Genomic DNA, 23,477 nt, shown 5'->3' on the forward strand with positions numbered 1-23,477 from the left:
CAGGGAGCATGTGTATTTTAAGAATAAGTATTCAGGACTTTTATCTAGGATCCTGGCCAAACACTTTCCTGAATTTCTCATCTGAGAAGCATGAAACACAAAATAGCAACTTTTTGGAAATCAGGCTGATTTTGGCAAATGGAAAAGAGGGAAAAGAACAAAGATCTCCGCTTCAGGGGTAAAAAACCCCAAATACCACCACAAACAAACAAAACCCCTTTCCAATTCAGTGCTCCTCCAAGCAGGAGGGGCCTCCTCTCTTCCCAGGAAGTACACCAAGTCTTGGAGACTCCACAATCCAAAGTGTCAACCCCACTAGTCCCATCTCCCTCCAGGTTAGGAAAGCAAATTCAGACCGCACACAGAATCTGTTCAAGTGGACAGCAAACGTGAGGCACAGTTTTCCAAACACGTTTGTTCTACATAAGCAGGCCCTAGAGCCCTGAACACCTCAGGTCAGTACCAGATTTCTGATGGTTTAGAATCTGCCTGACCCAGTTTAAAGGAAAGCAGGCCACGGCTCTACAGGTAAAGTACAACTCTGCCCTCTCCACAGTTGCACATCTTTTCTAACAGTAACTCTGACTTCCTTCCCTGACAGCATCAGTCAGCCTCTCCAAGAAATTCCTGAAGGAGGACCATCAACCTCACTTTGTTTCAAAGAGTTTCTCGCTGCCCTCAGAAAACCCCAGGAGAGCTAGAGGAAGCCTGATCCTCAGCCAGGAAGACCACAGGACTGCTTAATTAGGTCAGATTTTATTCAAGCCTCACTCCAACTATGCTCAAGATACAGACGACATAACTGGCAGCATAGTAAATGGCCTAATGACAGCACAAAAGATTTGAACACAAAAAAAACAGGCTTGAGAGAACCAACCGAATGCATAAGGTCTCTCCACATGCCCAGGAGATTAGAGGGAGGGCAAAACCACCTCCAACAGCTAGCCAGCAATATTGAGCCTTGGAACCAGATAACCTTTCCTGGCATTTTGCTTAACAGTGTTTGTGTTCATCTTCCAAACTTGTGGGTCATGCTGTTATTCGTGTACCGTGTTGTTAATTATTAATTCTATTGCTAATAACAAAGTTCCATTTCACCAGTAACAAGATCCAGGAAGACCTGGCTCCAGCTCAGATGACATCTGCTCTGCTTTATCAGAGCACACAGAAGTGAAACGGAGGCAAAAGGCTAACATTTGCTAGAAATGAACAGCAAATCCTCAAAGAGGCTTTCAGGCTGCCTGACTGCACGTTCCTATAGCTAGAAAAAGCACTACATTGATTGAATGAAACACCACAGGACTGGGAAATAAACAAAACTATCCCTCATGCCTTCCCAGAAGGCCTGTGTTTAAAGAGCACACAGGGTTAGGAAAGTTCTCCATTTCTCTTCTTTCTCTACTTCCTCTGCTTCTTCCACAATGTGACACGATTGCTGGAAAAAAAACACATGCAAGTGTGGTATTTGAGGCATGGTGTGACAGAACAGCACATTCCAGCTGTTTAGGGCAAATAAGCCTAAACTCCATCTTCTTCAGGAATGGCTCACAACACAACACTGAACCACGAAGCAGATCACCAAGATTACCTGCTACCACTGCTGCAAAATACAACACTGATGCTCTGAAGAGCACAGCAGAGACTGTGCTTCAGTGAGAGTTGTGAAGAAATGGAGCTTGGATTCATATCAGCAGAGACAAATCTTACAAGTGAATGAATTCTAGAGATAGAATTGGTCTGAGTGTGCTACTTCCGGCACTTAAGTAATGCACAATGCCATTTGCAAAGTATACCCCAATAACCTAAGTTTTAATAGTCACCAATAAGTGATCCAGTACAGGAATTCCCTTCATCTTTAAGGCAGAAAAAGTGCTGTTAAGGGTTAAGACACTTTAACATTTTCAGCCCTCTTCTAATATACTGCATTCTATGGTTATAAAAAGGAAAACATAAGGCTAACTCCAAATGTGTGTTCTTTAAACAACAATAAACTGTTGTTCCAATTTCCCCAAAGAAGCCATGAAATTTAACTTATTTTATTATATACAGCCTGTGGTAGATTATGTATTTTCCTAAATACATGAAAACAGCAGTAGTAGTATGTGAAAAATTACATGCATGGGTGTTGACTATGAAATATGCACAGCTTTACTAGGACATGCTTAGCAAATTATCCTGGCAGAAGCTGCATTTAATCTTACTGTTTGCACATAGAAGGAACTGTGGGGGATCTCGACTGTGTAACACAAAACTTACCGAAGCTGAGACTGCAGTTTCCCAGCTTTATTTATAAAATCTTCCCACACTGGGTAACTTCCCTGCAAGAAAAACAAAACACAATAATGAATACTTAATTCGAGCATTCTGTTTTTGATACTCCAGAACAAATGAAACTGGAAGTAAAGCAATAACCAAGACTTTACTAAATTCTAATCCATTAACACCAAAATAGGTTTTCCCAGCAAGTTCTCTCTCACACCCTTAGACACCAGTCCCAAGCAGATGGGATGTCAACTGGTCCTGAACCCAGATGAAACAGCAGGTTTCAAATGAAGGAGTTTTGTAGATTTTTCCTATTAGAAACTGGGTGAGAAGTGGGATTTCAACTGAAGCAGAGAAAAGAAACACTTGGGATGGATACAGCAAACCCAAGCCTATTAGAAATGGGGTGCTAGGATGTCACAACAACATGTACAGAGAAGCTCCCAAAATCAAAGGCAGGATCCCTTTGTAGGGAAGAGCTGTTCTCTACAACTGGATTATCTGTGTCATTAGCAGGTTCCCATCCTCTTTCTAAAAAAGTAAATAAAGTTATTTTAAAAGCCTTTACCATAAAGGGTTTGAGCTGACCAGAGACCACCTCAAACACTGACCCAAGGTAACTCAGCATTTGGGCACAGAAAATACACAGTGACCGTAAGGCAAACTTTCCCAACAGGCACCCTGTAACTGCAAGACCTGCTTCCAAAATAGTCTTGAACAACCTTGGAGTGGACTTCAGAACTGCAGCTGATGAAGCAGCGCGGCACTGAGTGCATGCAGAGTTTTTAAGAGGGTTTAGTTATTCCTGACTTCAAGTTTTCTGTAAACATTTTCCCCATTTTTAAAACTGGTGTTAAAAGTCCAGGGTTTTTATTTAGAATACGGACATCAAGTGTTCTTGCAAGTTCTGATCCTTATTTTCCAAAGTTAAAAAAAGAAGGGGGGAAAGAAAGATTTTTATGGTAAGAAAGAAAAAAAAAAATCATCCTTTTTAGCCTAAAAGAAGGTAACTGCTCTGCAGAGCAAGTGTAAATTTTCTGTTAACAGCAAAAACTGTGGTAGAAAGAAACCTCAAAATTTCCCTTTGATTGGAGTCTAGAGACTAAAATAAAATATCCCTGCTTTCTTTAATAAAGGTATAAGACTTGCTGTTACCAGAGCAACTACACAATAAAACCCAGTTAAGGCAAATCCTCAAGGCTAACATTACCCCAGCTCTGACTGGAAGAAGTTGCAAGCAAATGCAGTTGCTTGTGGAAAACTCAATCTCCCCCTATAAGCTGGTCTGCTTTTTTTAAGTAAAATAAAATGTGTTGCCCGCACTGCCATGAGAGGCAGTCTAGGGCAACGAGAGATCCTACCCCAAAAGCTGACAGCCATATTCCAGCTCTGGAAAGCTGGAATATATCCACTGGAATATACCCACTAGGAAGCCTACTAGAACTCCATATATTTTTCAGGCTTGCAGTTTTTTTCCCTTAAAAGACAAGCAAAAACAAATAGAACAAATATAACCCCAATGTAAAACAGGTGTTCATAAAACCCTATTATACCTACACATGACAAAGCCAGTGGAAAAAGCAGAAGCGGAAAGAGAAAACAGGAGTTATCTGAGCAGTGAGACCTAGAATATAAAGTGCTTTGTGCTAGGCAAAAACTGACAGACAGTGGGGGGGCGAGGGGGGATGAAAGAAACATATCAATTATTTCAAAGAGGAAAAAAAATGCTTTCTTTAAACCTATTAGTCTTACTGAAATCCCCTACTCCGAAACCGGTCTCCCAGTGCTTGCCTGCATGCCGCGTACGCGTTATGCATGTGTATGCCAGGAGCCCTGAAAGCCCTGACAATTAACAGCAGGGCCTAAGGCTTTACTGGATTCTCGAGCAAAACAAGCCGGCAAGCGGAGGATACCAAAGCAGCCCGATTATGTTTCCATCTCGATGGTGTATTATCCAGCTAAACATGCCTGATGGCATGCAGGAGATTGACACCAGCCTTGCGTTTGCCTGCTTTGCAGGGAAGCTTAAGACACTCCTATCAAAACACAGCTCAGGAAGAAAACACCTTTTTGTGTGTGTGGCCACAAAGCAAGCAACATTGGAATAGTCAGCATTTCCACAACCATTTATTCTTTGTCTTTAAAAATGTTGTTCTCTTCAAGCCAAGCCTACTTAAATAAGCTGTAACAGCGCACCTCAATAGTTTGCTAGATTTGTTGGGTTGAAATCAATGCAGTCTCTTCAACTGGGCACTCCTGCATTGGCCGAAAGCACTTCATCCTATTTTGAGCAATACAGAAATGCAGCATTTTATTTTCATTGTCACTGAATTAATAAACTGGACAGTAGGTATCGTTGGGGGGGGATGAAGGTGGTGGGGGTGTTTTGGTTTTGAGGGGCTTTTTCGCTTGTTAAAGGAAGCCTTTCAGCAGTTATGCAGCAGTGATAGGAACTCCTGCATCATCTGCTCAGCCCGTGGAATCTTCATCCCTTTTCTGCAACTCCAAATTCTCTCTAATAAACTCAGATGAAACTTAAGAGGAGTTTGTGTTATCTGTGTTCCAGCAGAACTTGCTTTCACTTTTCCCCACTGAAGCCATGTCCTCAAGCTCACACCTCTCTCGGTAACACACAGCTCAAGTCTTGACATAAGTTCTGTCTTTCAGCTCTGCCAAAAACCTCCCATCACCATATCCCAGCTGAAACCAAACCCCCCTTGATTCCCATCTACAGCAGAAGTAGGCACAACAGCCACTGCTTCACACAAGACCTAGTAACTGGGGTTTTACCCCATCTCCAGCACCTAGGAAGCAAGGAAGCCATTTACAGTGATGGCTGTGGGGACAAACCAAGGAGATGACACAGGAATCAAGCTAGAGCTGTAAATACTGCAAGGCTTCACCACTCTGTGGAGCAGCTCCTTTTCCAAGGCTTCTTCACATGCCACCTTGAGCATAGCAGCTGCCATTCCATGTCTCACCTCCATGTCTGCAATAAGGGCTCCTGCTTTGTCAAAGCAGCCGTCAGGAGAAATACTAACGGTGGTGGAAACCGCACACTAAAGAGCTATCAAACTTCATCCCTAACTCAACATCTATTACTTTCTCAATTTAAGCACAAAGAAACAGCAGGTGGAGTTGGAGGTCTTTGTCCAAGTCACGCTTTTGTGACAAGAAGCCACTTTCAAAGAGTAATAACACAGTATTTTTAAAATCCCGTCTCTCCCAGAGCTTCCTCTGCTCCTTCTGCAATTTCCGATTCCAACCAGCTGATAAAGCAAATCAATTTTTCCCTTTTTAAATGTCAGGGCTACTCAGGCCCTGGTGTTATCTGTGAAAGCAGGAGGCCTCTGCTGCCGCCGCCACAGCTTGGAGAGGAGCTGCTACAGGAATCTGGGTCACAAATCCTCCTTTTAGCTCCTCATGGGTTAGAACAGAAATTGGTTATGGTGAGGGTTTGTTTAAATAGGTTCTTGAAATCATTAATGGTTTAATCCGGGGACTATTTTGTGCCCAATTATTTCTTCACCATCGGATGAAGCAATTTGACATGTCTTCCCATGAAATGGGTGTTTCACCATTCCATACAGCTCTCCTCAGTGCCACATCCCCTTGAGCTGCTTCGTGGAGCCCACCTGCCCATCAAGGCACATCCCTGTAAGCCATAACATGCCATCATCCTACCTTATTGCTTAATTAATCAGTTTATAGGTGATTAATCACTTGATCCCAGGGCCCAGCTCCAGCTAACTTACACTGAACACAGGCATGGAACCACCCTTTCGCCTCAGGGCTGAGAAACGGCGCCTCATGCCTGTCACCAATGCAGCCAGCGCAGAATTAGGGACATGAAACAGCTTTCCCTCAGTGACAGGCACCACAACAAAGGTTTCGAGCAGCACCACGCTGAGCTGGTGAGTGCCAGACACCAACACCCAGCCCCACCAGCACCCAGCGAGACAGTGTCCTCCATAGCCACAGCTCCTGGGGATGGGTCCTCCCTGCCTGCCACTAGGGACCATCTTCGTGCAGGGGAATCCCATCCAACATCCAGACCCATGGACATGGGCAGATGGTGTCATTTTTGTCCATTTTCCTCACCATTCAAATCTATTTTAATTGGCAATAAATTTCATCTTCTCACGCCAAGCCTGGTTTGCTCATGACAGGGGGGTTGGAACTAGATGATCTTAATGTCCTTCCCAACCCTAACTATTCTATGATTCTATGAAACTGGTAAGCAATTTCCCCATCTTTGCCTCAACCCCTGAGCTTTCACATCCTATTTTCTCCACATCCCATTGAGGAGGAGGAAGAGAGAGCAGCTGCCTGAGGTTAGCCCAACACACCAGGCAGTATCAGGCAATGATCCCTAACAGGAAGCCTTGGAAGAAGATGAAGAACTTCCTTCTCTTTGTTTATCTCGTGAACCAGCACAGCCACCCTATACAAACACAACTCTACAAGAGATTTATCCAAGTTTGGGTTTCCATTTCAGCCCAGCAATCCTGCAGTAGTAGTACGAAGAGACCCAGATGAGAAACTCACCGATTGCTGCATAAGGGAAGGGTAGACTTGCAGCAAAGAATTGTATTTACTGAATTTTTTTATTGATTACATCTAACAGCAAGAATAGGAACCCAGCTTGTTGTATTTAAGATTACAACTTGAGAATCTGCAGTCTTGACAGTTTAAAACTCTTCTGTCATCCCTTCTGCTAGGAAGCTACGATTCTTCTTTTTACATGAAGAGAAAAGGCACTTACTTCCTTTAATAATTGATTTCCATGCACCCCAACTCCCACAGACAAGACACATCACATCTTCTAAAAGAACACATTGTCAAGAGTTTTTAAGTGCTTTCATTTATCAGAAAGGCTTTTCAGCCCTATTACCAGCTCTTGCTGGGACACTGAATCCAAAGGCAGCAGTTTGTTCCCATCAACAAGCCATCTAAACTTCCAGGGCAGAGGGAAGGAGACAGAGCTGCTCTACAGCGAGGCAAATTCAGAATCTACGTTTGGCTGTTCTAGCTAAAGAAGCTGAAGAGAAAAGGCCCAGATGGGCAGTGCCCTAGGTTTATCTCACAGCTATCAAAGCAAGAGCTGAATGCCTTCCAGAAGAGTACTGAACATCAGGAATAAAGCCTACACAGGCTACAGCAGTTAGGACTTCTTTACCTCAGTGTAGTCCTTCAGCTATGCCAGCTAAAAACATCACTTACCAAGCTCCATGCCCTAGTAACACATCCAAATACAACATCTATCTTTGGGGCAAAAAAATATAACTTTGCTCTTGTATGTGTCCTCCAACCCCTCCAAAGTAAATTATGCTGAAAATAAAGTATTTCTTAATATAGTTTTCTCAGATATCAGAAGGATTATTATGTCTCATTTCTGTGGCATTCACTACGTTACCTCCAAGCAGCAAAGGGACTTCATTGTTCTAGACAAGGTCACAGATGCTACACACAAAGAATGGCCTGGACAAGCAAGTATGGTTTGCACAGAGAGTATCACTTTTCCAGGGGGCTTTCAACAGGCAAAAAACAGGAAAAAGTGGAGGGAAAGGGACAGGAAAACAATGACAGCCTGAAAATAAATAGTTCCGACCACAGATGTCTCAACATAAGAAGGTGCAGTGGCTGACAATCAGTTTCCCTTCCCAGCTAACATCTGGCACTGGAAGTTCTTTCTCTTTTCTAAAGAAATCAGTAGTCAACTGGGTGCAGCCATAACTGCAAGGGTTACAAAGCACTACCAAACACTAATGTGCTCCTTTGTGCAATCCACACATTTAGCCAAGTCCATGACTCATGAATGGAGTTGTCTAGTCCTTTAATAAGCCATAAAAGCTCCTGCAACACACAGGTGAGCAGAGAACATACATCACCTCACCCAAAGTTCATAACTGCTCTTCTCCATCCAAAAAATTCCCCTTGCTGGCTTTGCCTCTCTCTAGGTTGAAAAATAAGCAATTCAAGAGCATGTCTCATGAAGCTCTCTCAGCTGTATCTATTTCCCAATCACTCACCAGTCTTTCAACAGACTAAAACAAACTTTGCTGGTAAGAGAGTCTTCACTCTTTCTGAAGACTAGAAACACCTATTCCATGACTTCTTTGGTTTCATTTACCTCATTCCAAATATACAGAACCACAGAATGGCTTGGGTTGGAAGGGATCTTTAAAGATCATCTAATCCAACCCTTCTGCCAAGGGCAGGGACACCTTCCACTAGATCAGGTTGTTCGAAACCCTGTCCAAACCGAACATGAACATTTCCAATGATGGAGCACCCACAACTTCTTCATAACCTGTTTCACTACCTCACCACCCTCACTGCATAAAAAATTCTCTTAATTCCAACTGAATCTACCCTCTATTTCTTAAATTCAGAACCAGACCTGAACCAACAATGTCTCAATACTGATTTCAAAAGCATCTTATAGACTGATGTTGTCTGTCAGCTGTTCCCTAGTGATACAGGACAAAGAACTATTAGTTTTACTTGCAGCAAAGAAACTTCAGGTTGGACAACTCATCCAACTATAAGGCCAATTTACAGGCAAATATTTCAGAATGAAAGGTCAGGAGTTTCCTTTCCCTGGAGCTGTTTAAGGAAGAGCAACATATTTATATAGGGGTCTTCTAGGAAAGCACAATACTATCACAAAGCAAGAAAAAGGGATTACCTGACTGCAAAGTCCCTTCAGTCTTTCTAAGCTAGAGGTACAGCCATGCACAGGGGAAGTTTGAGTTTAGCTCCAGCAGCAAAAGGTACTCTCAACTCATGCAGAACATGTGCTGGGCCAGGAATTAAGTCATCAAGAGCAAAAGATAGGAACTTCACAGGATTTCACAGCAAGAGCTGTGGAGGAGGAAACAGGTACAAACTCAGGGGCTGAGATATTATAATCATGCAGTGAAAGTAAAAGCATGTCAAAGATCAAATTAAGATGCCATTTAAGCTGTAACTATCCTTCAGGAAAGCAAGCAGGGGTAATTAAAATCAAAGCCTTGTAGCCATACATCTATTTCCATTATTTCTGCAACAGCAGGGTTAGGAACAAGTTTCCCTCAGTAGAAATAGGCATGCCAAGCTCTGCTTTCATAAAGTGATACATTATCACAACACTGCAAACTACGGAACAAAACACTACTGAAGACATCTCAGACACTATTAAAGTAACTGTGAACTAGATAGTTCTTCTATGCATCACAGAACCACTCGTTTAGCATTTCCAAAACTGTTTGGGTTTCAGTCCAAACAGATCATTAGGACATGGAGAAAAACAGATCGTAGCATGGTATCTTGAGAAAGTCAAGGCTAAAATCCCATCAGGATTCAGAAAAGGGTAATCAACCCTACTAGGGGGTGTGGAAATTACCACATAAATATGACTTATTTCTGCATTCCCACACCACCTGAAGAACTCTAAAGAACACCCAGTACCCTGAGCACTGAAATGCAGTACTTAGTAAACCTCGCTAACCATTTAAAGGCAGGAAGAACCCAAGTCTGGTACCATTCTGTTGTTAAAGCTCTAGAGTCTCTAATTTCTATTATAATAAAGCCTGCATTGCACTAGCCCATATTTAAACATGCCCAATGGACGATTACCAGTCACTCCATGATTGTGACTTCAATTTGTAGTACAGCAAGGACATGTGAAAACTCATCCCCCGTGGTTGCTGCATGCCATCCAAGCTCACAACCCAACCTGTGGGGCTCCCTGCTACATCAATAAGGACCACTTCAAATCCATACTGTCCACAGCCCAGTTTCATAGTTTGTAAGATGAAGAAACTTGGCTCCAAAGCAGCCACTTCATGATTTAAATCCAAGATTGGGTAATTAGCAAACAAAAGTTATACTGTGAGAAAATACATCATACATAAACATACAGTCTCTCACTCTGTAAACATAGGAAGTTATTCACAGGATGAAGGGGGGGTGGAGGAAAACAACTAGCCACAGCTTCTAGAGACCTTTTATCCCAAGCTACAATAAAAAAGCTGGACATTAAGTAGTCTTCCAGTGGAAGCATTAAGTTCCACATTCTCCCCTGCAGGTCTAAACAAGTTTGCAAGCCTGAATGGCAAATTTCTCCTCCAGAGACTCATCAATACCGCCTTTCATGCACTCAATCATTAAGTGGCCACCATGCATACTCTGCAGCTATTTGCTAAACCCACAATATTTCAGCTGGATCAAACAAAAGATAATTAAAACATCAGGAGGCAGTCATTCAAGTTAATGCCTACATAGGACAGCCTCGAGCCAACAGCCCCGGTGTTGGTAATGCCAGCAACACCACTGGGGTCTCATCACTTCTTCCCAAGCAAGGAGAAGCCCTCATTTCTGAGTGTTCACTCAACACAACCTGCAGCATACAAGCAGTCAAAACAATCTTGAAGACCCAGTTAGTCACAGTGCCTGTTGCCAAAGTGCTGATATGCATCTGAGCTGACCACAGAAGAACATCATTGTGCAAAAGGCAGCAGCAGGTACCAACATTTTTAGTGCTTCATGAAGTTTGGCTCTTGCCAGGCAGAGAAGTGCAGCTACACTTGTCACAGCCTACTTTCTCTCCATTGCACTCATGAGAAATAATCACTTTCAGGCTTCAATTTAAACACTTGGTTTGCCCATGGACAATTTTATTAGGAGGCATCTCATCACAAATAAAGCTTTATTAACAAAAAGATATCCCAAATTAGGCCACTACACAAAGGGCTTCAGAGACACTGCAAAGCACAGAGGTCACTTAAGTGGAAAAGAAAATAAAATCTCATGCTTGGGTAAGAAGCATGGTGGCAATTTATGTGGAAGACAAAAATGGGCACAAATCTGAACCTCTCTGTATCACAAACCAAATGTCTCTAGTTACAAACTCATCACTGGCACTACACACACTAACACAAGTGCTGTCCTGCAAGTGTTCTCAAAAATATCCAAGGTGATTTGTTAAATGATGATTATACTCCAGCTAGTATCCTAGGATAAAAGTGAACTACACAATGCTTATGGTTGATGATCAGAAGAGTGAAAAGCGCATATACAGCCTTACAAAGACACAGCCAAATTCTTCATGATTGACCAGCCTATGGTTAAGATGCACCAGTCACACTTCTCCACTAAAACCAAGATGTCCTCTAATTTCAGTTACAGAAGAGGAGTTCAAGACACTTGTGTTGAGAGTTGATCAGACATTTGTAGATGTCATCTCCTCTGCCTGCAAACACCGAGTTATCACAGGGGAGGAACAGCAATACATCTTAAGCAGTAACAACAAAGTGGTGATGTGTGGATAGACACATGTATTCTACTGGGAGCGTAAAAAACATCCCCTCATTAACTCCATGCTCTAGATGTACTCAAATCCTTCTTGTCCTAGGGGAAAGAAGTCACTGAACCTGCAGCCACAGCTTGCCTTTCTGTAAAACGGGAGCCATCCTTTGCAGCTAAGTCACACACGTAGCACTTGAAGATGAAAGCTGCTATGGTCTTAACGACAAAGCTACCACACATTTTGTCTCCAACCCTTCAAAACATCTCAGCATTCAAGCTATCTCACACCCCAGCAGGAATAAGTCAATGAACGTGCTTCAGGTCAGCACAGATGTCAGTGAACAGAGCAGTGCTTGCACCTTACAGTATCAAGGTAGACTTAATTATGAAACCAAAAACACTTAAAGAGGGAGATGTATGTCTGTATCCAGCCTAAAGAGGCTACTCTACCCTAAAAAGTAGCCTCTTTACAGTACTAACTCAAACCTCTCTGTACATGCTCTGAAGCAGACCAAAACCACCCTTTTTAGATGCAGTTCCTATTCTGCTCTCTGCCATATACAGCTTCCTGCTTATCTTCAAGACCACACTGTCTCCAAGTAGACCATGAACTTTAAAAATGTTTTTTCAGAAGCTTGAAAACATACAGGCTGTTGAGCAGAAGATGCTATCTGCAGATTCACAGATTCCATCAACTGCTACAATTTCTGTACTTTGAAAAGAAAAAAACATGCAAAAAGAGAAAATTGGAGGTTTCTAGGTATTCTATACCAAAGATTTTGGTCCAGCTTGCACACACTCAGAACTGAGGAAGGAAGCAGCAAACTCTCCAAAATATCACCCTCTGTTAGGTATTAACCAGTGCCCAGCCTGTAATTACACAGACTTCTTGTCTTCCAACATTTGTTCAGTCAATTGTTTCATGCAGCACTGCACAACTCCTTCCACACTTACAACCTCACAAACCCTATTATGCTCCTGGCATCCTGCTGGATCCAAAAGGAGTACTCTTAAAACACATGAGAAATGTGCTTACGCTGAAGCATAAGCCAGGCTCGTACACACATAGCAAGTGCTCAGTTGTGTAAATTGTTAACACTCACATAAGAGCTTCTGGATCAAGAATGTGTCCCTAAAAGAATAACTTACTTGTGAGTAAGTATGTTCCCATTTATCCCTGATGCTTGAAGCCCACTATTTACGCAGTGGCTCCCTTCCTGCACCATCATTACCTGCACATCAATCCCTGCCCCTGAGAGATGTTTACAGGAAGATACTGCAGCTGCTTAGAAAAGGCAAGGAATTTCACTGTACACAAACCAACCATTGAGGCAAGCAGGTTGTTGAAAGGGCACAGGGGTAGGACATCAGTGCAGGCAGCTAAGCTCAAAATGCCTTGGTGGTATAGCCTTTAAGGAAATTGAAAGAAATGGGAAGAAAAGCTGCAGAGAGGGGAAATGAGTTCATTTCATGCTTTTTGGGGAAGGGGAAGAAATGGCTATTTGCTAGGTCTGGAATAGATCAGTTGCACTAGAGACTGTCGCACAAGGGACATGCCAGTGCAACACAGTATGCATGGGAAAGGGAGGACAGAGATGCCCTTTCTTCTCCAAGATTGTACCTGTCTGTTGTACATGAGACATTTGTTTTCCCTTACAGCAGTTATCATCCTTAACAGCTGGATTGAAACTAGACCTTAAAAATCATTGAACTGAACATTCCTAACCTCCACAGAGAACCCAAGCTTCAAATAAAGCACAGCTGCAGAAGAGCTATCACATTACAGCATGTCAGGGTAAAACTAATTTGCCCAGATTCTCTGATATATGTGGGCTGTCCCTTGGATTAACACAGACGCAGACCTGCAGCTGCACTTGCTGTAGTAACTGTCTCAGCATTTCTATTTGTTCCATCAAATATTTCTTCCATTCAGTTTATATTATTTGTGTGAATAGCACAAGGCCATCCCCTCACCAGCAGATCAGGCCTCCTAAACAAATGTCTCTTAATCCTTGATAGGGCTACCCCCCCCCCCCCGGGTCCATCTTCAACAAAAAACAAGATTAAAATGCCGCCTCTCACCAGGCACTTGTCCTAACAGGAGATAAGAGGCTGCAATAACATAAATGTTTCTCATGCCCATGTGTTCATGTCCTTCTCCTCTGACTAAGAGCTTTGCATGGCCAAAACCAGAAGTGTATCACCACCTCATCCAAGAGTCACAGCAGCAGCCATGCAGTGAAGGGAAGGGTTCACCTCCTTTATAGCATTAGAGGTTACTTCCAAAACCAAAGGTTGATTTTATTGAGTTTTTGCTGAATAACGCACACATACTTGAAATAAAAAAAAATATAAAATTTTACTCCTTTGGGAACCTTTTTTTTTACTCACCAACAGGACTTTCATAGATTCCCTCATGTCTCTCACGTGTGGGAGATGAGCAAAACCAATTGGTAATCCACACCAGGCCCATAAAAATGTAGTAAGTCCTCCCACTTGGTATAAATGAAGTCACAGACAACCTGCGTTCATCCAACTGCTCATTACTCATCTTCCCACCACACCCACCCCACGGGTGTCGTGTGCCATACACATACAACAAGCCCCTGCTCTGCCAAAACACATGCTGGCAGAAGAGGTGTGAGAAATACAGAGCATGCAAAAAGCAAAAGAACCAGGCTCAAGCAAGTGATGAACTACAAACACTGCCAACTTCAATGTTTTCAGAGGTGTCCTCCTGTTTTCCTTTTTCCTTCAAGACAGAAGAGAACAGTGTGATTAAAAGGAACATAAAAATCAAGACTCAGAAGGAAAACCAGCATTAAAAAGGATCTGCTCTGCGTGAGAAGACAAGATCTTTTGAAACCCATCCACAACAGGCCCTCCCCAAAATTATCTGCACCAATTTGCTTTGCACTACAAGAAACACTGAAATTAGCAGCACATTGCAGCATCTCATTTCCCAATTGCCAGAAATGAGTTACAAACCATTCAGATCAAATACTCCCTTCCCACAGGGAGCTACAGAACGAATGCCACGTTCAAAGAGAGCCGCACGACGTTTGCATGCAGCACACAAAGCTGCTCCTCCATGGGGACGTGCACATTTTATTTTGCTTTTCATGAACTTTGATTGCTTTGAAAAAGATCTTTCATAAGACTATAACAAACTGTAAGTGCCACATGCTCTGTGATGTACCATAGGAAACACCAGGGCTGTGACAATGAATCTAAACTTAGGATGGGATGGGCAGACTTTTTCCCACCTTTATAATTCTTTAATCTGATCCTGAAATCTCAAAGCACAGAAGCCCAATTATAGAGCACAAGGGCCAAGTACAATTCCCATTGTGGGCTTTCCCATAAACAACCCTATCACCATGTACACCACACATTACTCAACAAATGTGACCCTTGCTTTGCATGAAAGACATGGACTTCCCTTGTCAGGCAACTAAAGTTCCAGATGTACATCAAGCGTGGTATAAATGGGATGGCTATTAACCATTCTTATATTTAACTCAATAACACAGAATCATAGAATGGATAAGGTTGGAAAGGACCTTAAGATCACCTAGTTCCAACCCCCTTGCCATAGGCAGGGATGCCTCACCCTAGTCCATGTCACCCAAAACTGTGTCCAGCCTGGCCTTGAATACTGCCAGGGATGGAGCATTCACAATTTCCTTGGGCAACCCATTCCACTGCCTCACCACCTTCACAGCAAAGAATTTCTTCCTTATATCTAACCCAAACTTCCCCTGTTTAAGTTTAAACCCATTACCCCTTGTCCTGCTGCTACAGTCCCTGATGAAGAGTCCCTCTCTGGCATCCTTGTAGGCCCCCTTCAGATACTGGAAGGCTGCTATGAGGTCTCTATGCAGCCTTCTCTTCTCCAGGCTGAACAGACCCAACTTTCTTCATACAGGAGGTGCTGAAGCCCCCTTATCATCTTTGTGGCCTCCTCTGGACTTGCTCCAGCAGCTCCATGTCCTTTTTATGTTGAGGACACCAGAACTGCACACAGTACATAATTTCTCCAAATCACTTACGGCTTTACAGAAAATTATTTTGGAGCTTGTTTTGTTGAGTATTAACTACAACGCTATTTTTGGTGGAGGACAAAGAGAAATCTGGGGTTTCTGGAGAAAATATTAAAGGCAGTTCAAGAGACCTCAGACAGCAAGAGATAATCTTGCCATCAAACAATGTGATGCGTTAGTCACACTGGCATATATAGCCCTCATTAAGTTTCAAAGTTAACACAGTCCAGAGACAAATGGAAACAACCACATTGCTCAGGATTATAACTCCAGTTTCTGTAACCTTGTAAAGATGAAGGAGAGCTCAAAATTAACACCTGAGCTAGCTCTGTGTTATTGTGAACAAAGAGAAAAATCAGTCCACACGGACTGGATCTTCACCTTGGCTGCAGCACCCATCTGCTTCCACTGGCAAGACTTCAGAGTCATTTTAATACTCTGCTGATTAACCCTGCCATCTTTACAACCAAGTTTAAGGCGGAGCAATCTGTATGGTAAAAGAATCTGCAAATTATTTAGTTACACAGAAAAAAAAAGGCAGATGCTGCAGCAAATCCCTCAGCACTGCAGGGCATGTGGGGACTTGATCACAGCAGTGATGAGAAATAGGCACAGATAGTGCACTTGGTATGTGTGGGCAGACCCCTACGCAACATCTCCAAGAGCCTGCCAGGAGCCTGCCCACGCAGACCCGGCTACGTGAAACAGCACTTCAAATGCTAATTTTCACTTTACTACTAAAGGTATCATTAGTGGAAAGGTTCTAGTTAGCTATCAAAAATAGCTACTCTTTCTTAGAAGTTGTCACAAACCTTTGTGCAGCAGTCACAAAGGATCCTAGAGCACCTCACTGGCAGCATGGCCTTAGCTGCATCAAACTGAGCTACAGGTAAGAATTATTTCTTCTGCTCATGCTACATAACAAGCAGATTTTTGTAAACCTTAACAAGTACCACACTGCTAAATATCTGCTGTGATTGCTTGCAAACCTGCCCCTCAGTAACTGCCAGTCCACAGAACAGGTTCCACTACTATGGAGCATTAACAGAAAAAATATTCACACCTGTGCCCATCTCCATAAGCTCACATCAACCTGTTTCTGATGAGCAGCACTCCCATGCAAGTAACCATGTGTAAACGAAATAAATGAATAAATCCACACAGCAAAGGCCTGTTTGCTTAAAAGCAAGATAAATGAAATGCATCACTTATGGAAAGAAGCAGAGAATAAACATACTTGGTGTCCCTCTGTGCCGAAGCCCAAAACCACACTTCATCTGGAACAGAACATCTCCTGCGTGCTCCCTGCACAGCCCACTAAAATGATTCCAGGATTTGTGATCGTTTCCTGCTCTTTTTTGGGTGGGTTGTTGTTTTATTTTAAAACGCAGTCATTATCAAAAATACAAGGGACTTAGAGCCCAAGGAACACCACTGCCAGGACTGCAGCATTGTCTTGACAGATACACACATACACACTCCCCCTCCTCTCCGCAATCTGCCTGCTCTTGACAAGCCATGCTTTTAATTAAATGTCTTCTAAGATGTGCTGAGAGGAAAGTGCATATGAACACTTGCCAAAAATTAACTTCAAGTGCAAACAGCTTCTCTACCCCCCCTAAAAAATACACTAGAAGGCATTCACCTCTGCCAGGCTTCCTCCTAGAGCAGATCCTGTCCTCCTCCACCACTACTTGGCAGCAATTTCTTCTGCAGCACTCCCTGCTCCTCAGCCCTGGACCCTTTAGAACACCCACAGAAATCCCGTGCCCCTGGCTCAGAGAAGCACAACACACATGGTCACTGCCTTTACATTACACGATCCCCCCATTATTTCACACATCCCCCAACATCTGCCAACAACCGCATCCAGCCGGCCCTGGGAGGAAGACAAGCTGCCCTTGTCCAGGGAACACTGCAGTATTCTGCAGTACGGCCACGCCAGAGGCAGGGCGCCCTGAGCCCTTGGGTTCGGGGGAGGCATGACTGGCACAACACAGCAAGGCTTTTGCGCTATTTATTTCCACGAGTGAAGGGCGGGAGGCACCCACTCACCCAAAGAAAACCCTGCACAAGTGCCCTTGGCTGCCAAGGGTAGACGGGGAGCACCGCTCCCAGAGGGACCCTTTGGCAGAAGGAGTCAGTGCTGCTTAAGATTTCTGGTGCCTGGTAGAGGAGAGACCTGGCAACTTGAGACCTTTGCATTCATGCACAGAAAGAAGCAAATGCCACCCCCATAAGCATACACAGCATGAAAACAATACCATATAACCGACTGAGCAGCAATTTTAATCCAGGCACGCATCAACTTTTGAGCATCTCCAGGCTGAGATTTATGTTCTTTCCACCGTGCCCATCAGCACAGCCATCCATCTCTTCATTGCCCCTTCCAGCCCCACCCCACGGCTGACACGTACCATGCCCATCTCCTCCACACCACGCTCCCACCGCGCTGCACTGATCCTGCTAGCAGTCCCACAGCCCAAAATAAAACACCAAAAGGGATTTAATAAAAGGAGACAGGTTTGGAAAACGCTGACCCTGGCGGAAGATAACAGCTTGCACGTTTGATCAGGGGAGAGAGAATACGGGGAAGGAAGGAGGGAGGGAGGGAGGGAGAGGTGGTGTCCTGCAAGCAACTCGGAAGCCTCAAACCATGGGATTGAGGTATTTACCAGGGGTCCCTTTATCGGGGTGCCTCCACCGGCAAGGGACACGCACCCAGCTTTGGGGCAGGGTCCCGGGCAGAAGCAGCCCAGGGCTGGATGGGGGGTTCACGCTGCCACCGCTGCCCCCCGATGCTCCTGCATCACATGGGGCAAAGTCTCATCGACACGATGTCTTGGGAGAGGGTTGGGAGAGGTTTCCTCTCACCTGTCCCCCCCTTCCCCAGAGCCTTGTCTCTTACCTTCATGTCGCTTATGATGGTCTGGAAGAGCCCTCCGAGCGCGCTACATTCCTTCTCTATCACAGCCTCCATTTTCCTCGCTCGAGCACACTGGAGGAGGCACAAACTGCTGCAATTTCACTACCGAGCTGAAGAAAAATGAGACACGCCGGTCTCCACCTCACGTAAAAATAAAATAGAAAAGAGGGGAGGGGGCAAACAAGCCGACGGAGGCAACAAGGGAAAAAAAACACCCAACGCACCTGAGCCTCTGCCTGCTACACCTCTGAAAACTCAGAGAATGGGGGAAAAAACCAAACCCCCGCGCTGCCGGCGGCGGTCCCTACACACACCTCCCCGCCCGGGCACTCGGAGCCCAGCGGCCACTGTCCTCCCTCGCACGGGCAGCCGCGAAACCCATCTCTGCCCGGAACGGCCTGAGCCCCGGCGACGGCCGCGGCCCCCCCGGCGCCTCCGGCACGGCAAAGAGCTCAGCTCAGCGGCAGCCCGCAGCCCGCCAGCTCCGCGGCAGATGCGCACGCACACCCGAGAAACTAAAAAGGAAAACCTGTATCCCTATATACACGGATATGTCTATATAAAAGGAGGTGCGACCGCGCGTCCAGCCGATGCCTGGGACGCAGTACAGCTGCTCCCTGCCCGCCTCAACCGACCCGACTGCCACTGCCTCCACTACACCCGCCCGCTGCCCGCCCTCCACAGGAAAGCCCCGGCCCGCCCGCCAGGGCACCGCCCGCCCCGCCCCGCGCGTCACCAACGAGGCTGTTCATTGGCCCCGAGCGGCCGATGGGCGCCGGGTTCGCGCTCCGCGGCCGGCGCAGTCGCTGCCTGCCTCCTGCACCTCCGTCCCCCCGGTGTTTGTTAGGGGCGTCCCGTCCCTCAGAGCACCCGGCGGAACTGGGGGTTTTAGTGGTGACATTCACTGAAATTGCCCCAAATTCGCGTCTTTATGGGGAAAACCAGCCGCCTCAGCCCACCGGCTGGGAACGGCCGAGGTGGAAGCACCCGGCGGAGTTAGGAGCAACGGAAGACACAACCCAGCGTAGTGCAGTGACAGCAGCTTCAGTTGTAGATACTATGGGGCCGTTCATTCACCCTGTCCCATGAATGCAAGGCGATGCGTAAGGGTGTTAGAGTAAGTCACAAAAACACGGGATTTTTAAGGCAATCCAGTTTTCACATGCACTGTGCCAAATTTTGCAGAACACCATAGTCATGCTTACATATTTATACATGCACTCCGGCTACAGCTCACCCCCTGCAAACACCTAGGTACATAGAATCACGGTTTGGGTTGGAGGGACCTTCAAGCTCATTCAGTTCCAACCCCCTGCCATGGGCAGCGACACCTTCACTACAGCAGGTGGCTCCAAGCCCCATCCAACCTGGCCTTGAGCATTGCCAGGGATAGGGCAGCCACAGCTTCTTTGGGCACCCTGTGCCAGTGCCTCATCACCCTCACAGGGAAGAACTTCTGCCTCATATCTAATCTAAATCTACCTTTTTCCAGTTTAAAGCCATGCATGTGACAGATTACGTTCTCCATGTTGATGTAGCACTGAAGGGAGAGGCTGGGCAGGTGTCCTGCCTGCAGTGGGGCCATGGCAGCACCGGCTGCTGCAGTGATTTGCTCTCTGCTTTTCCCGACTTGAATGCAGGGAGAAAACACCTCAGCAGTTCATTCTGTGGCTCTGTAAGACCCTCACTCCCAATGACAAGCCCAGTGAATGACCCCAGCAGCCTCTGATAACAATACCTTCTCATCACGTGCAGAGCTTAGGTGCTGTCACACAGCCAGCGTGACAGCGTTCCCCTGGGACAGAGTCGCATCCAGCAGTTCAGCAGGGAATGTATGTGGCCTACTTTGCTTTCTTCAGCTGCTCCGTTTCTGGGATGATCCTTGGTTTAGCACAAGCAGTATTTTGGCTAACCTCTTTGTGGGGAATGAGAATTCCTGTTGTGAAAGGTTGCAGAGTGCATGATGCGCATCGGATAGGAGGAAGAAAAATCTCCTGCTATAAAGAAAAAGCTGTTGATTAAGAACTGCATTAAGCTTTAGTTAATAAATCAGGGCTGTAAGAAGCAACAAGTCTTCATACAGTGACAAAACATCGTGCAGGTATACGGCAGGAAAATGAAGTAAGCATTTCAAGCCTCAATAAATTATAACAAGCAAATTAGGCATACAGTGTAAGAGAATTGTTTTTTACCTTGTGAATTCAAGAGGAGAAGCTGTGCATACCACTGGTTATGATGAGTAACTTGCTAAACTACCATAACTTGAATGCACCAGGTCACAACCTAGAGAGACCTTAACAACACTGCTTAGGTGGAGTATTTTTCTCTCAGAAGGTGCTAGGTCATGAAAAATGGAGATGTGCTGATTTCAATAAACTTTATATTCACAGTACAGAGAATGAAAATGCGAACAGAAACCTGTTTGTTCTTTCCAGTATTTGTCATTTCACCATCTATTTTGTTAAATTCTCATTGTACGTATCACTTGGAATAAGGATTGTGTTAATTTTATATTTGAGAATTTTTTGTTTGTAGCATAACACAGCTAAAAATAAAGCAAGGGCACATAACCTAAAGGCATCAAAATAGAGTCTTGACAACTGAATGTTTTTTTTCCTTTGGCATTGGAGGAAATTTCATACTTTTAATTTTATTCTGCCTTTCAGTGACTTTTAATGACAGAATTTGCAGTTCAGCTTCAACCAGCTGTAGAGTGAGAGAGTGAACATTCTTCTTTAAAGACCTGAGTCCAAATGGTTGTTTAAAGTGCGAGTAAAAAGTAGTTTGGTGATGTTGCGGTAACGTCGGGTTACCATCTGTCACATTATTTCTGGGATCTGCTTGATTGATTCCTAGCAAATCACTTCCTGCGAGCATTATTTGCTAAACTTTCTGATGGGCAAAGGCTATTTCTGTGTTCGTGAGGCATCGTTACTGGGGAACATTTCATTACCAAGTGATGACATTCTGTAAAATATCCTGGTGCATGGGCAAATGCCAGCACCGCTTCTCGACAGCAGGTTGGCTGAGTGCGTCTTACTTGGCAGCCCCCAACAGATGCCAACCTTAAAATTTGCCAACGGCACAATAGTAGCCCATGTTCTGACATCCTTCAACACGCTGGGTGCTCTGCTGACAAAAACCTATTCCACTGAAACCTCAAGAGGGCTGCTGGCTAAGAAGGAATTTCTCCAGAGAGAAGTAGGCAGCTTGAGCAATGACTTGGTCACTTTGCCTGGTCTGGATTGTTCCTGCTGCTTCTCCCACCCTGAGCACCAAGGTACAGAGTACAAGGTACAGAGTGAACCAGGCACAGATCCGTGAGGATCAGGTGTCCGCGCTGTGTTCCCAGATCTGCCAGTGAAGCAGAACGTATCTATTCACATTCCCATGCCTTGCTGTCCTTTTCTGTAAAATGAAAATCCCCATTTTTAAAAGCATTCTGAGTGTTTTTTGCACCAACCGTAAGTGTGAAATGTCATTGCAATAAGAGCAAATATATACTTTGTTAACGTGCCATAAACCATTTAACTGTGGTGCTTATTTAAGTCCTGATCTTACAAAGATTTAAACCCACTTATGAATGCGAGTAGCCCTGTGGAAGACTAGATTACACATGCACTTAAGTGTTATCAGATTGAAGTCATAGAACAACAATCACAAAAGGTACTTAATCACCTTTAAATTACAGTGTTCCTAATTTAGCTAATGTTATTCCCCAAGGAAAAATTGCCTCATCTAGCATACAATCAAGAGGGAATCAAGGGCTCTTCCTTCAAGTGGTTGACAGTTCAAAAAGAGATATGATTTTTAAAAAGAAGTTGCTAAAGGCTGAACTATTTAATTGAATTATCTCTTTAAGAAATTGATGCAAATTAATATTATAATACTGCGTTACATTGCCACAGAATCTTTCATCCTTAAGCCTTCTTAAAATGTATTAATAAACTTGAAAACCAAATGTATAGTTAATGGGGTTTTTTTGTTATGAAACCAGTATTCTGTCCCTGTTTGAGGCTTTCTAATAATGATTTCTATTTCAAAGGATGACAGTGTTTTCCTCTTCACAGATTGAGAGAAAAGGAGCCCAAGAGCTTCCAAGAGGTGGAGTCCCTGACGTGATTTCCTGCAGTCCTCAAGGTGCTTGCCAGGTACAATCCTGCTCTGTCCATAGAAGAATATGAGCTCATTTTACAATACCTGATTGGATGGAGAGGTAAGGTAGCAGGCAACACAGCCAGAAAGATGACAAAAGGAACTGATGAAATATGGAGCAACCCCACCAGAACCCATGTGAGCCAGCTGTCCCAACAGCATTACAAATATTAAATAGTCACCTCTCCTTATCACTGGTGAAAACTTTGTCTTGTATCTAAAGAGGATTTATTATTCACTGGTCATACATGGAGATGGGGACCTGGTGAGGGAGAATTCACATTTTTTTAATAGTCTCTGGTTTCAAAACATAAGAAATAACGATGTTGTGGTTCTCCATCTATATTCAAATTATTTTTATGCCCCCAATTGTTTTTAAATTACTAAGCAGGACTGCTGTAGTGGGGGTTCCTCTGCAATCGCTTCTGCTTGCTGCTTGCTGGCAAAATAACAGCTGCTATTGCTTTACCAGGATTGATTTCTATAGAACAGCTCCATCTAAAGCCTACCTACAGGCAACAACTCTGCAGCAAAATATCAATGCGGTCTCATTTTCAGCTCTCAGCTTTGCTCATAAGAAAAAACAATACATTTTCAGCAAAGTCCAACATGGGACGTCATTCATTCAGAGCACACAGAGGACAAGATGCTGATATTTAATGGGCTAAATTAGTTTTCCACTTCCCCCCTTCACTAACAAGTAGGAAATAAAGGCTTTCCCCAAGTTATCTCTGTGCCCAAGGCACAAAGCTGAAAATCAGGGTTTGCATATTGTACCAAGAGCTTTACAGATAGGCCAT

At 44.3% G+C, this 23,477-nt stretch overlaps 1 protein-coding gene across 8 annotated transcripts in view; it reads right to left on the reverse strand.

The window, feature by feature from the left end:
- Positions 1-18,576, reverse strand: part of MTSS1 (MTSS I-BAR domain containing 1) — a gene marked incomplete at its 5' end in the record, with an annotated part of 124,924 nt that extends 106,348 nt beyond the window's left edge. For all 8 annotated transcript variants that reach the window (XM_080611500.1, XM_080611495.1, XM_080611498.1 and 5 more), the window contains 2 exons: positions 2,257-2,318; positions 18,505-18,576. In XM_080611500.1, the coding sequence (XP_080467626.1) occupies positions 2,257-2,318; positions 18,505-18,576 (134 nt within the window). The remainder of the gene's footprint in view (positions 1-2,256; positions 2,319-18,504) is intronic.
- Between the last annotated feature and the right edge of the window lie 4,901 nt (positions 18,577-23,477).

The sequence above is a fragment of the Psittacula echo genome (assembly GCF_963264785.1).
Source record: "Psittacula echo genome assembly, chromosome: 2".
In the NCBI taxonomy this organism is placed as follows: Eukaryota; Metazoa; Chordata; class Aves; order Psittaciformes; family Psittacidae; genus Psittacula; species Psittacula echo.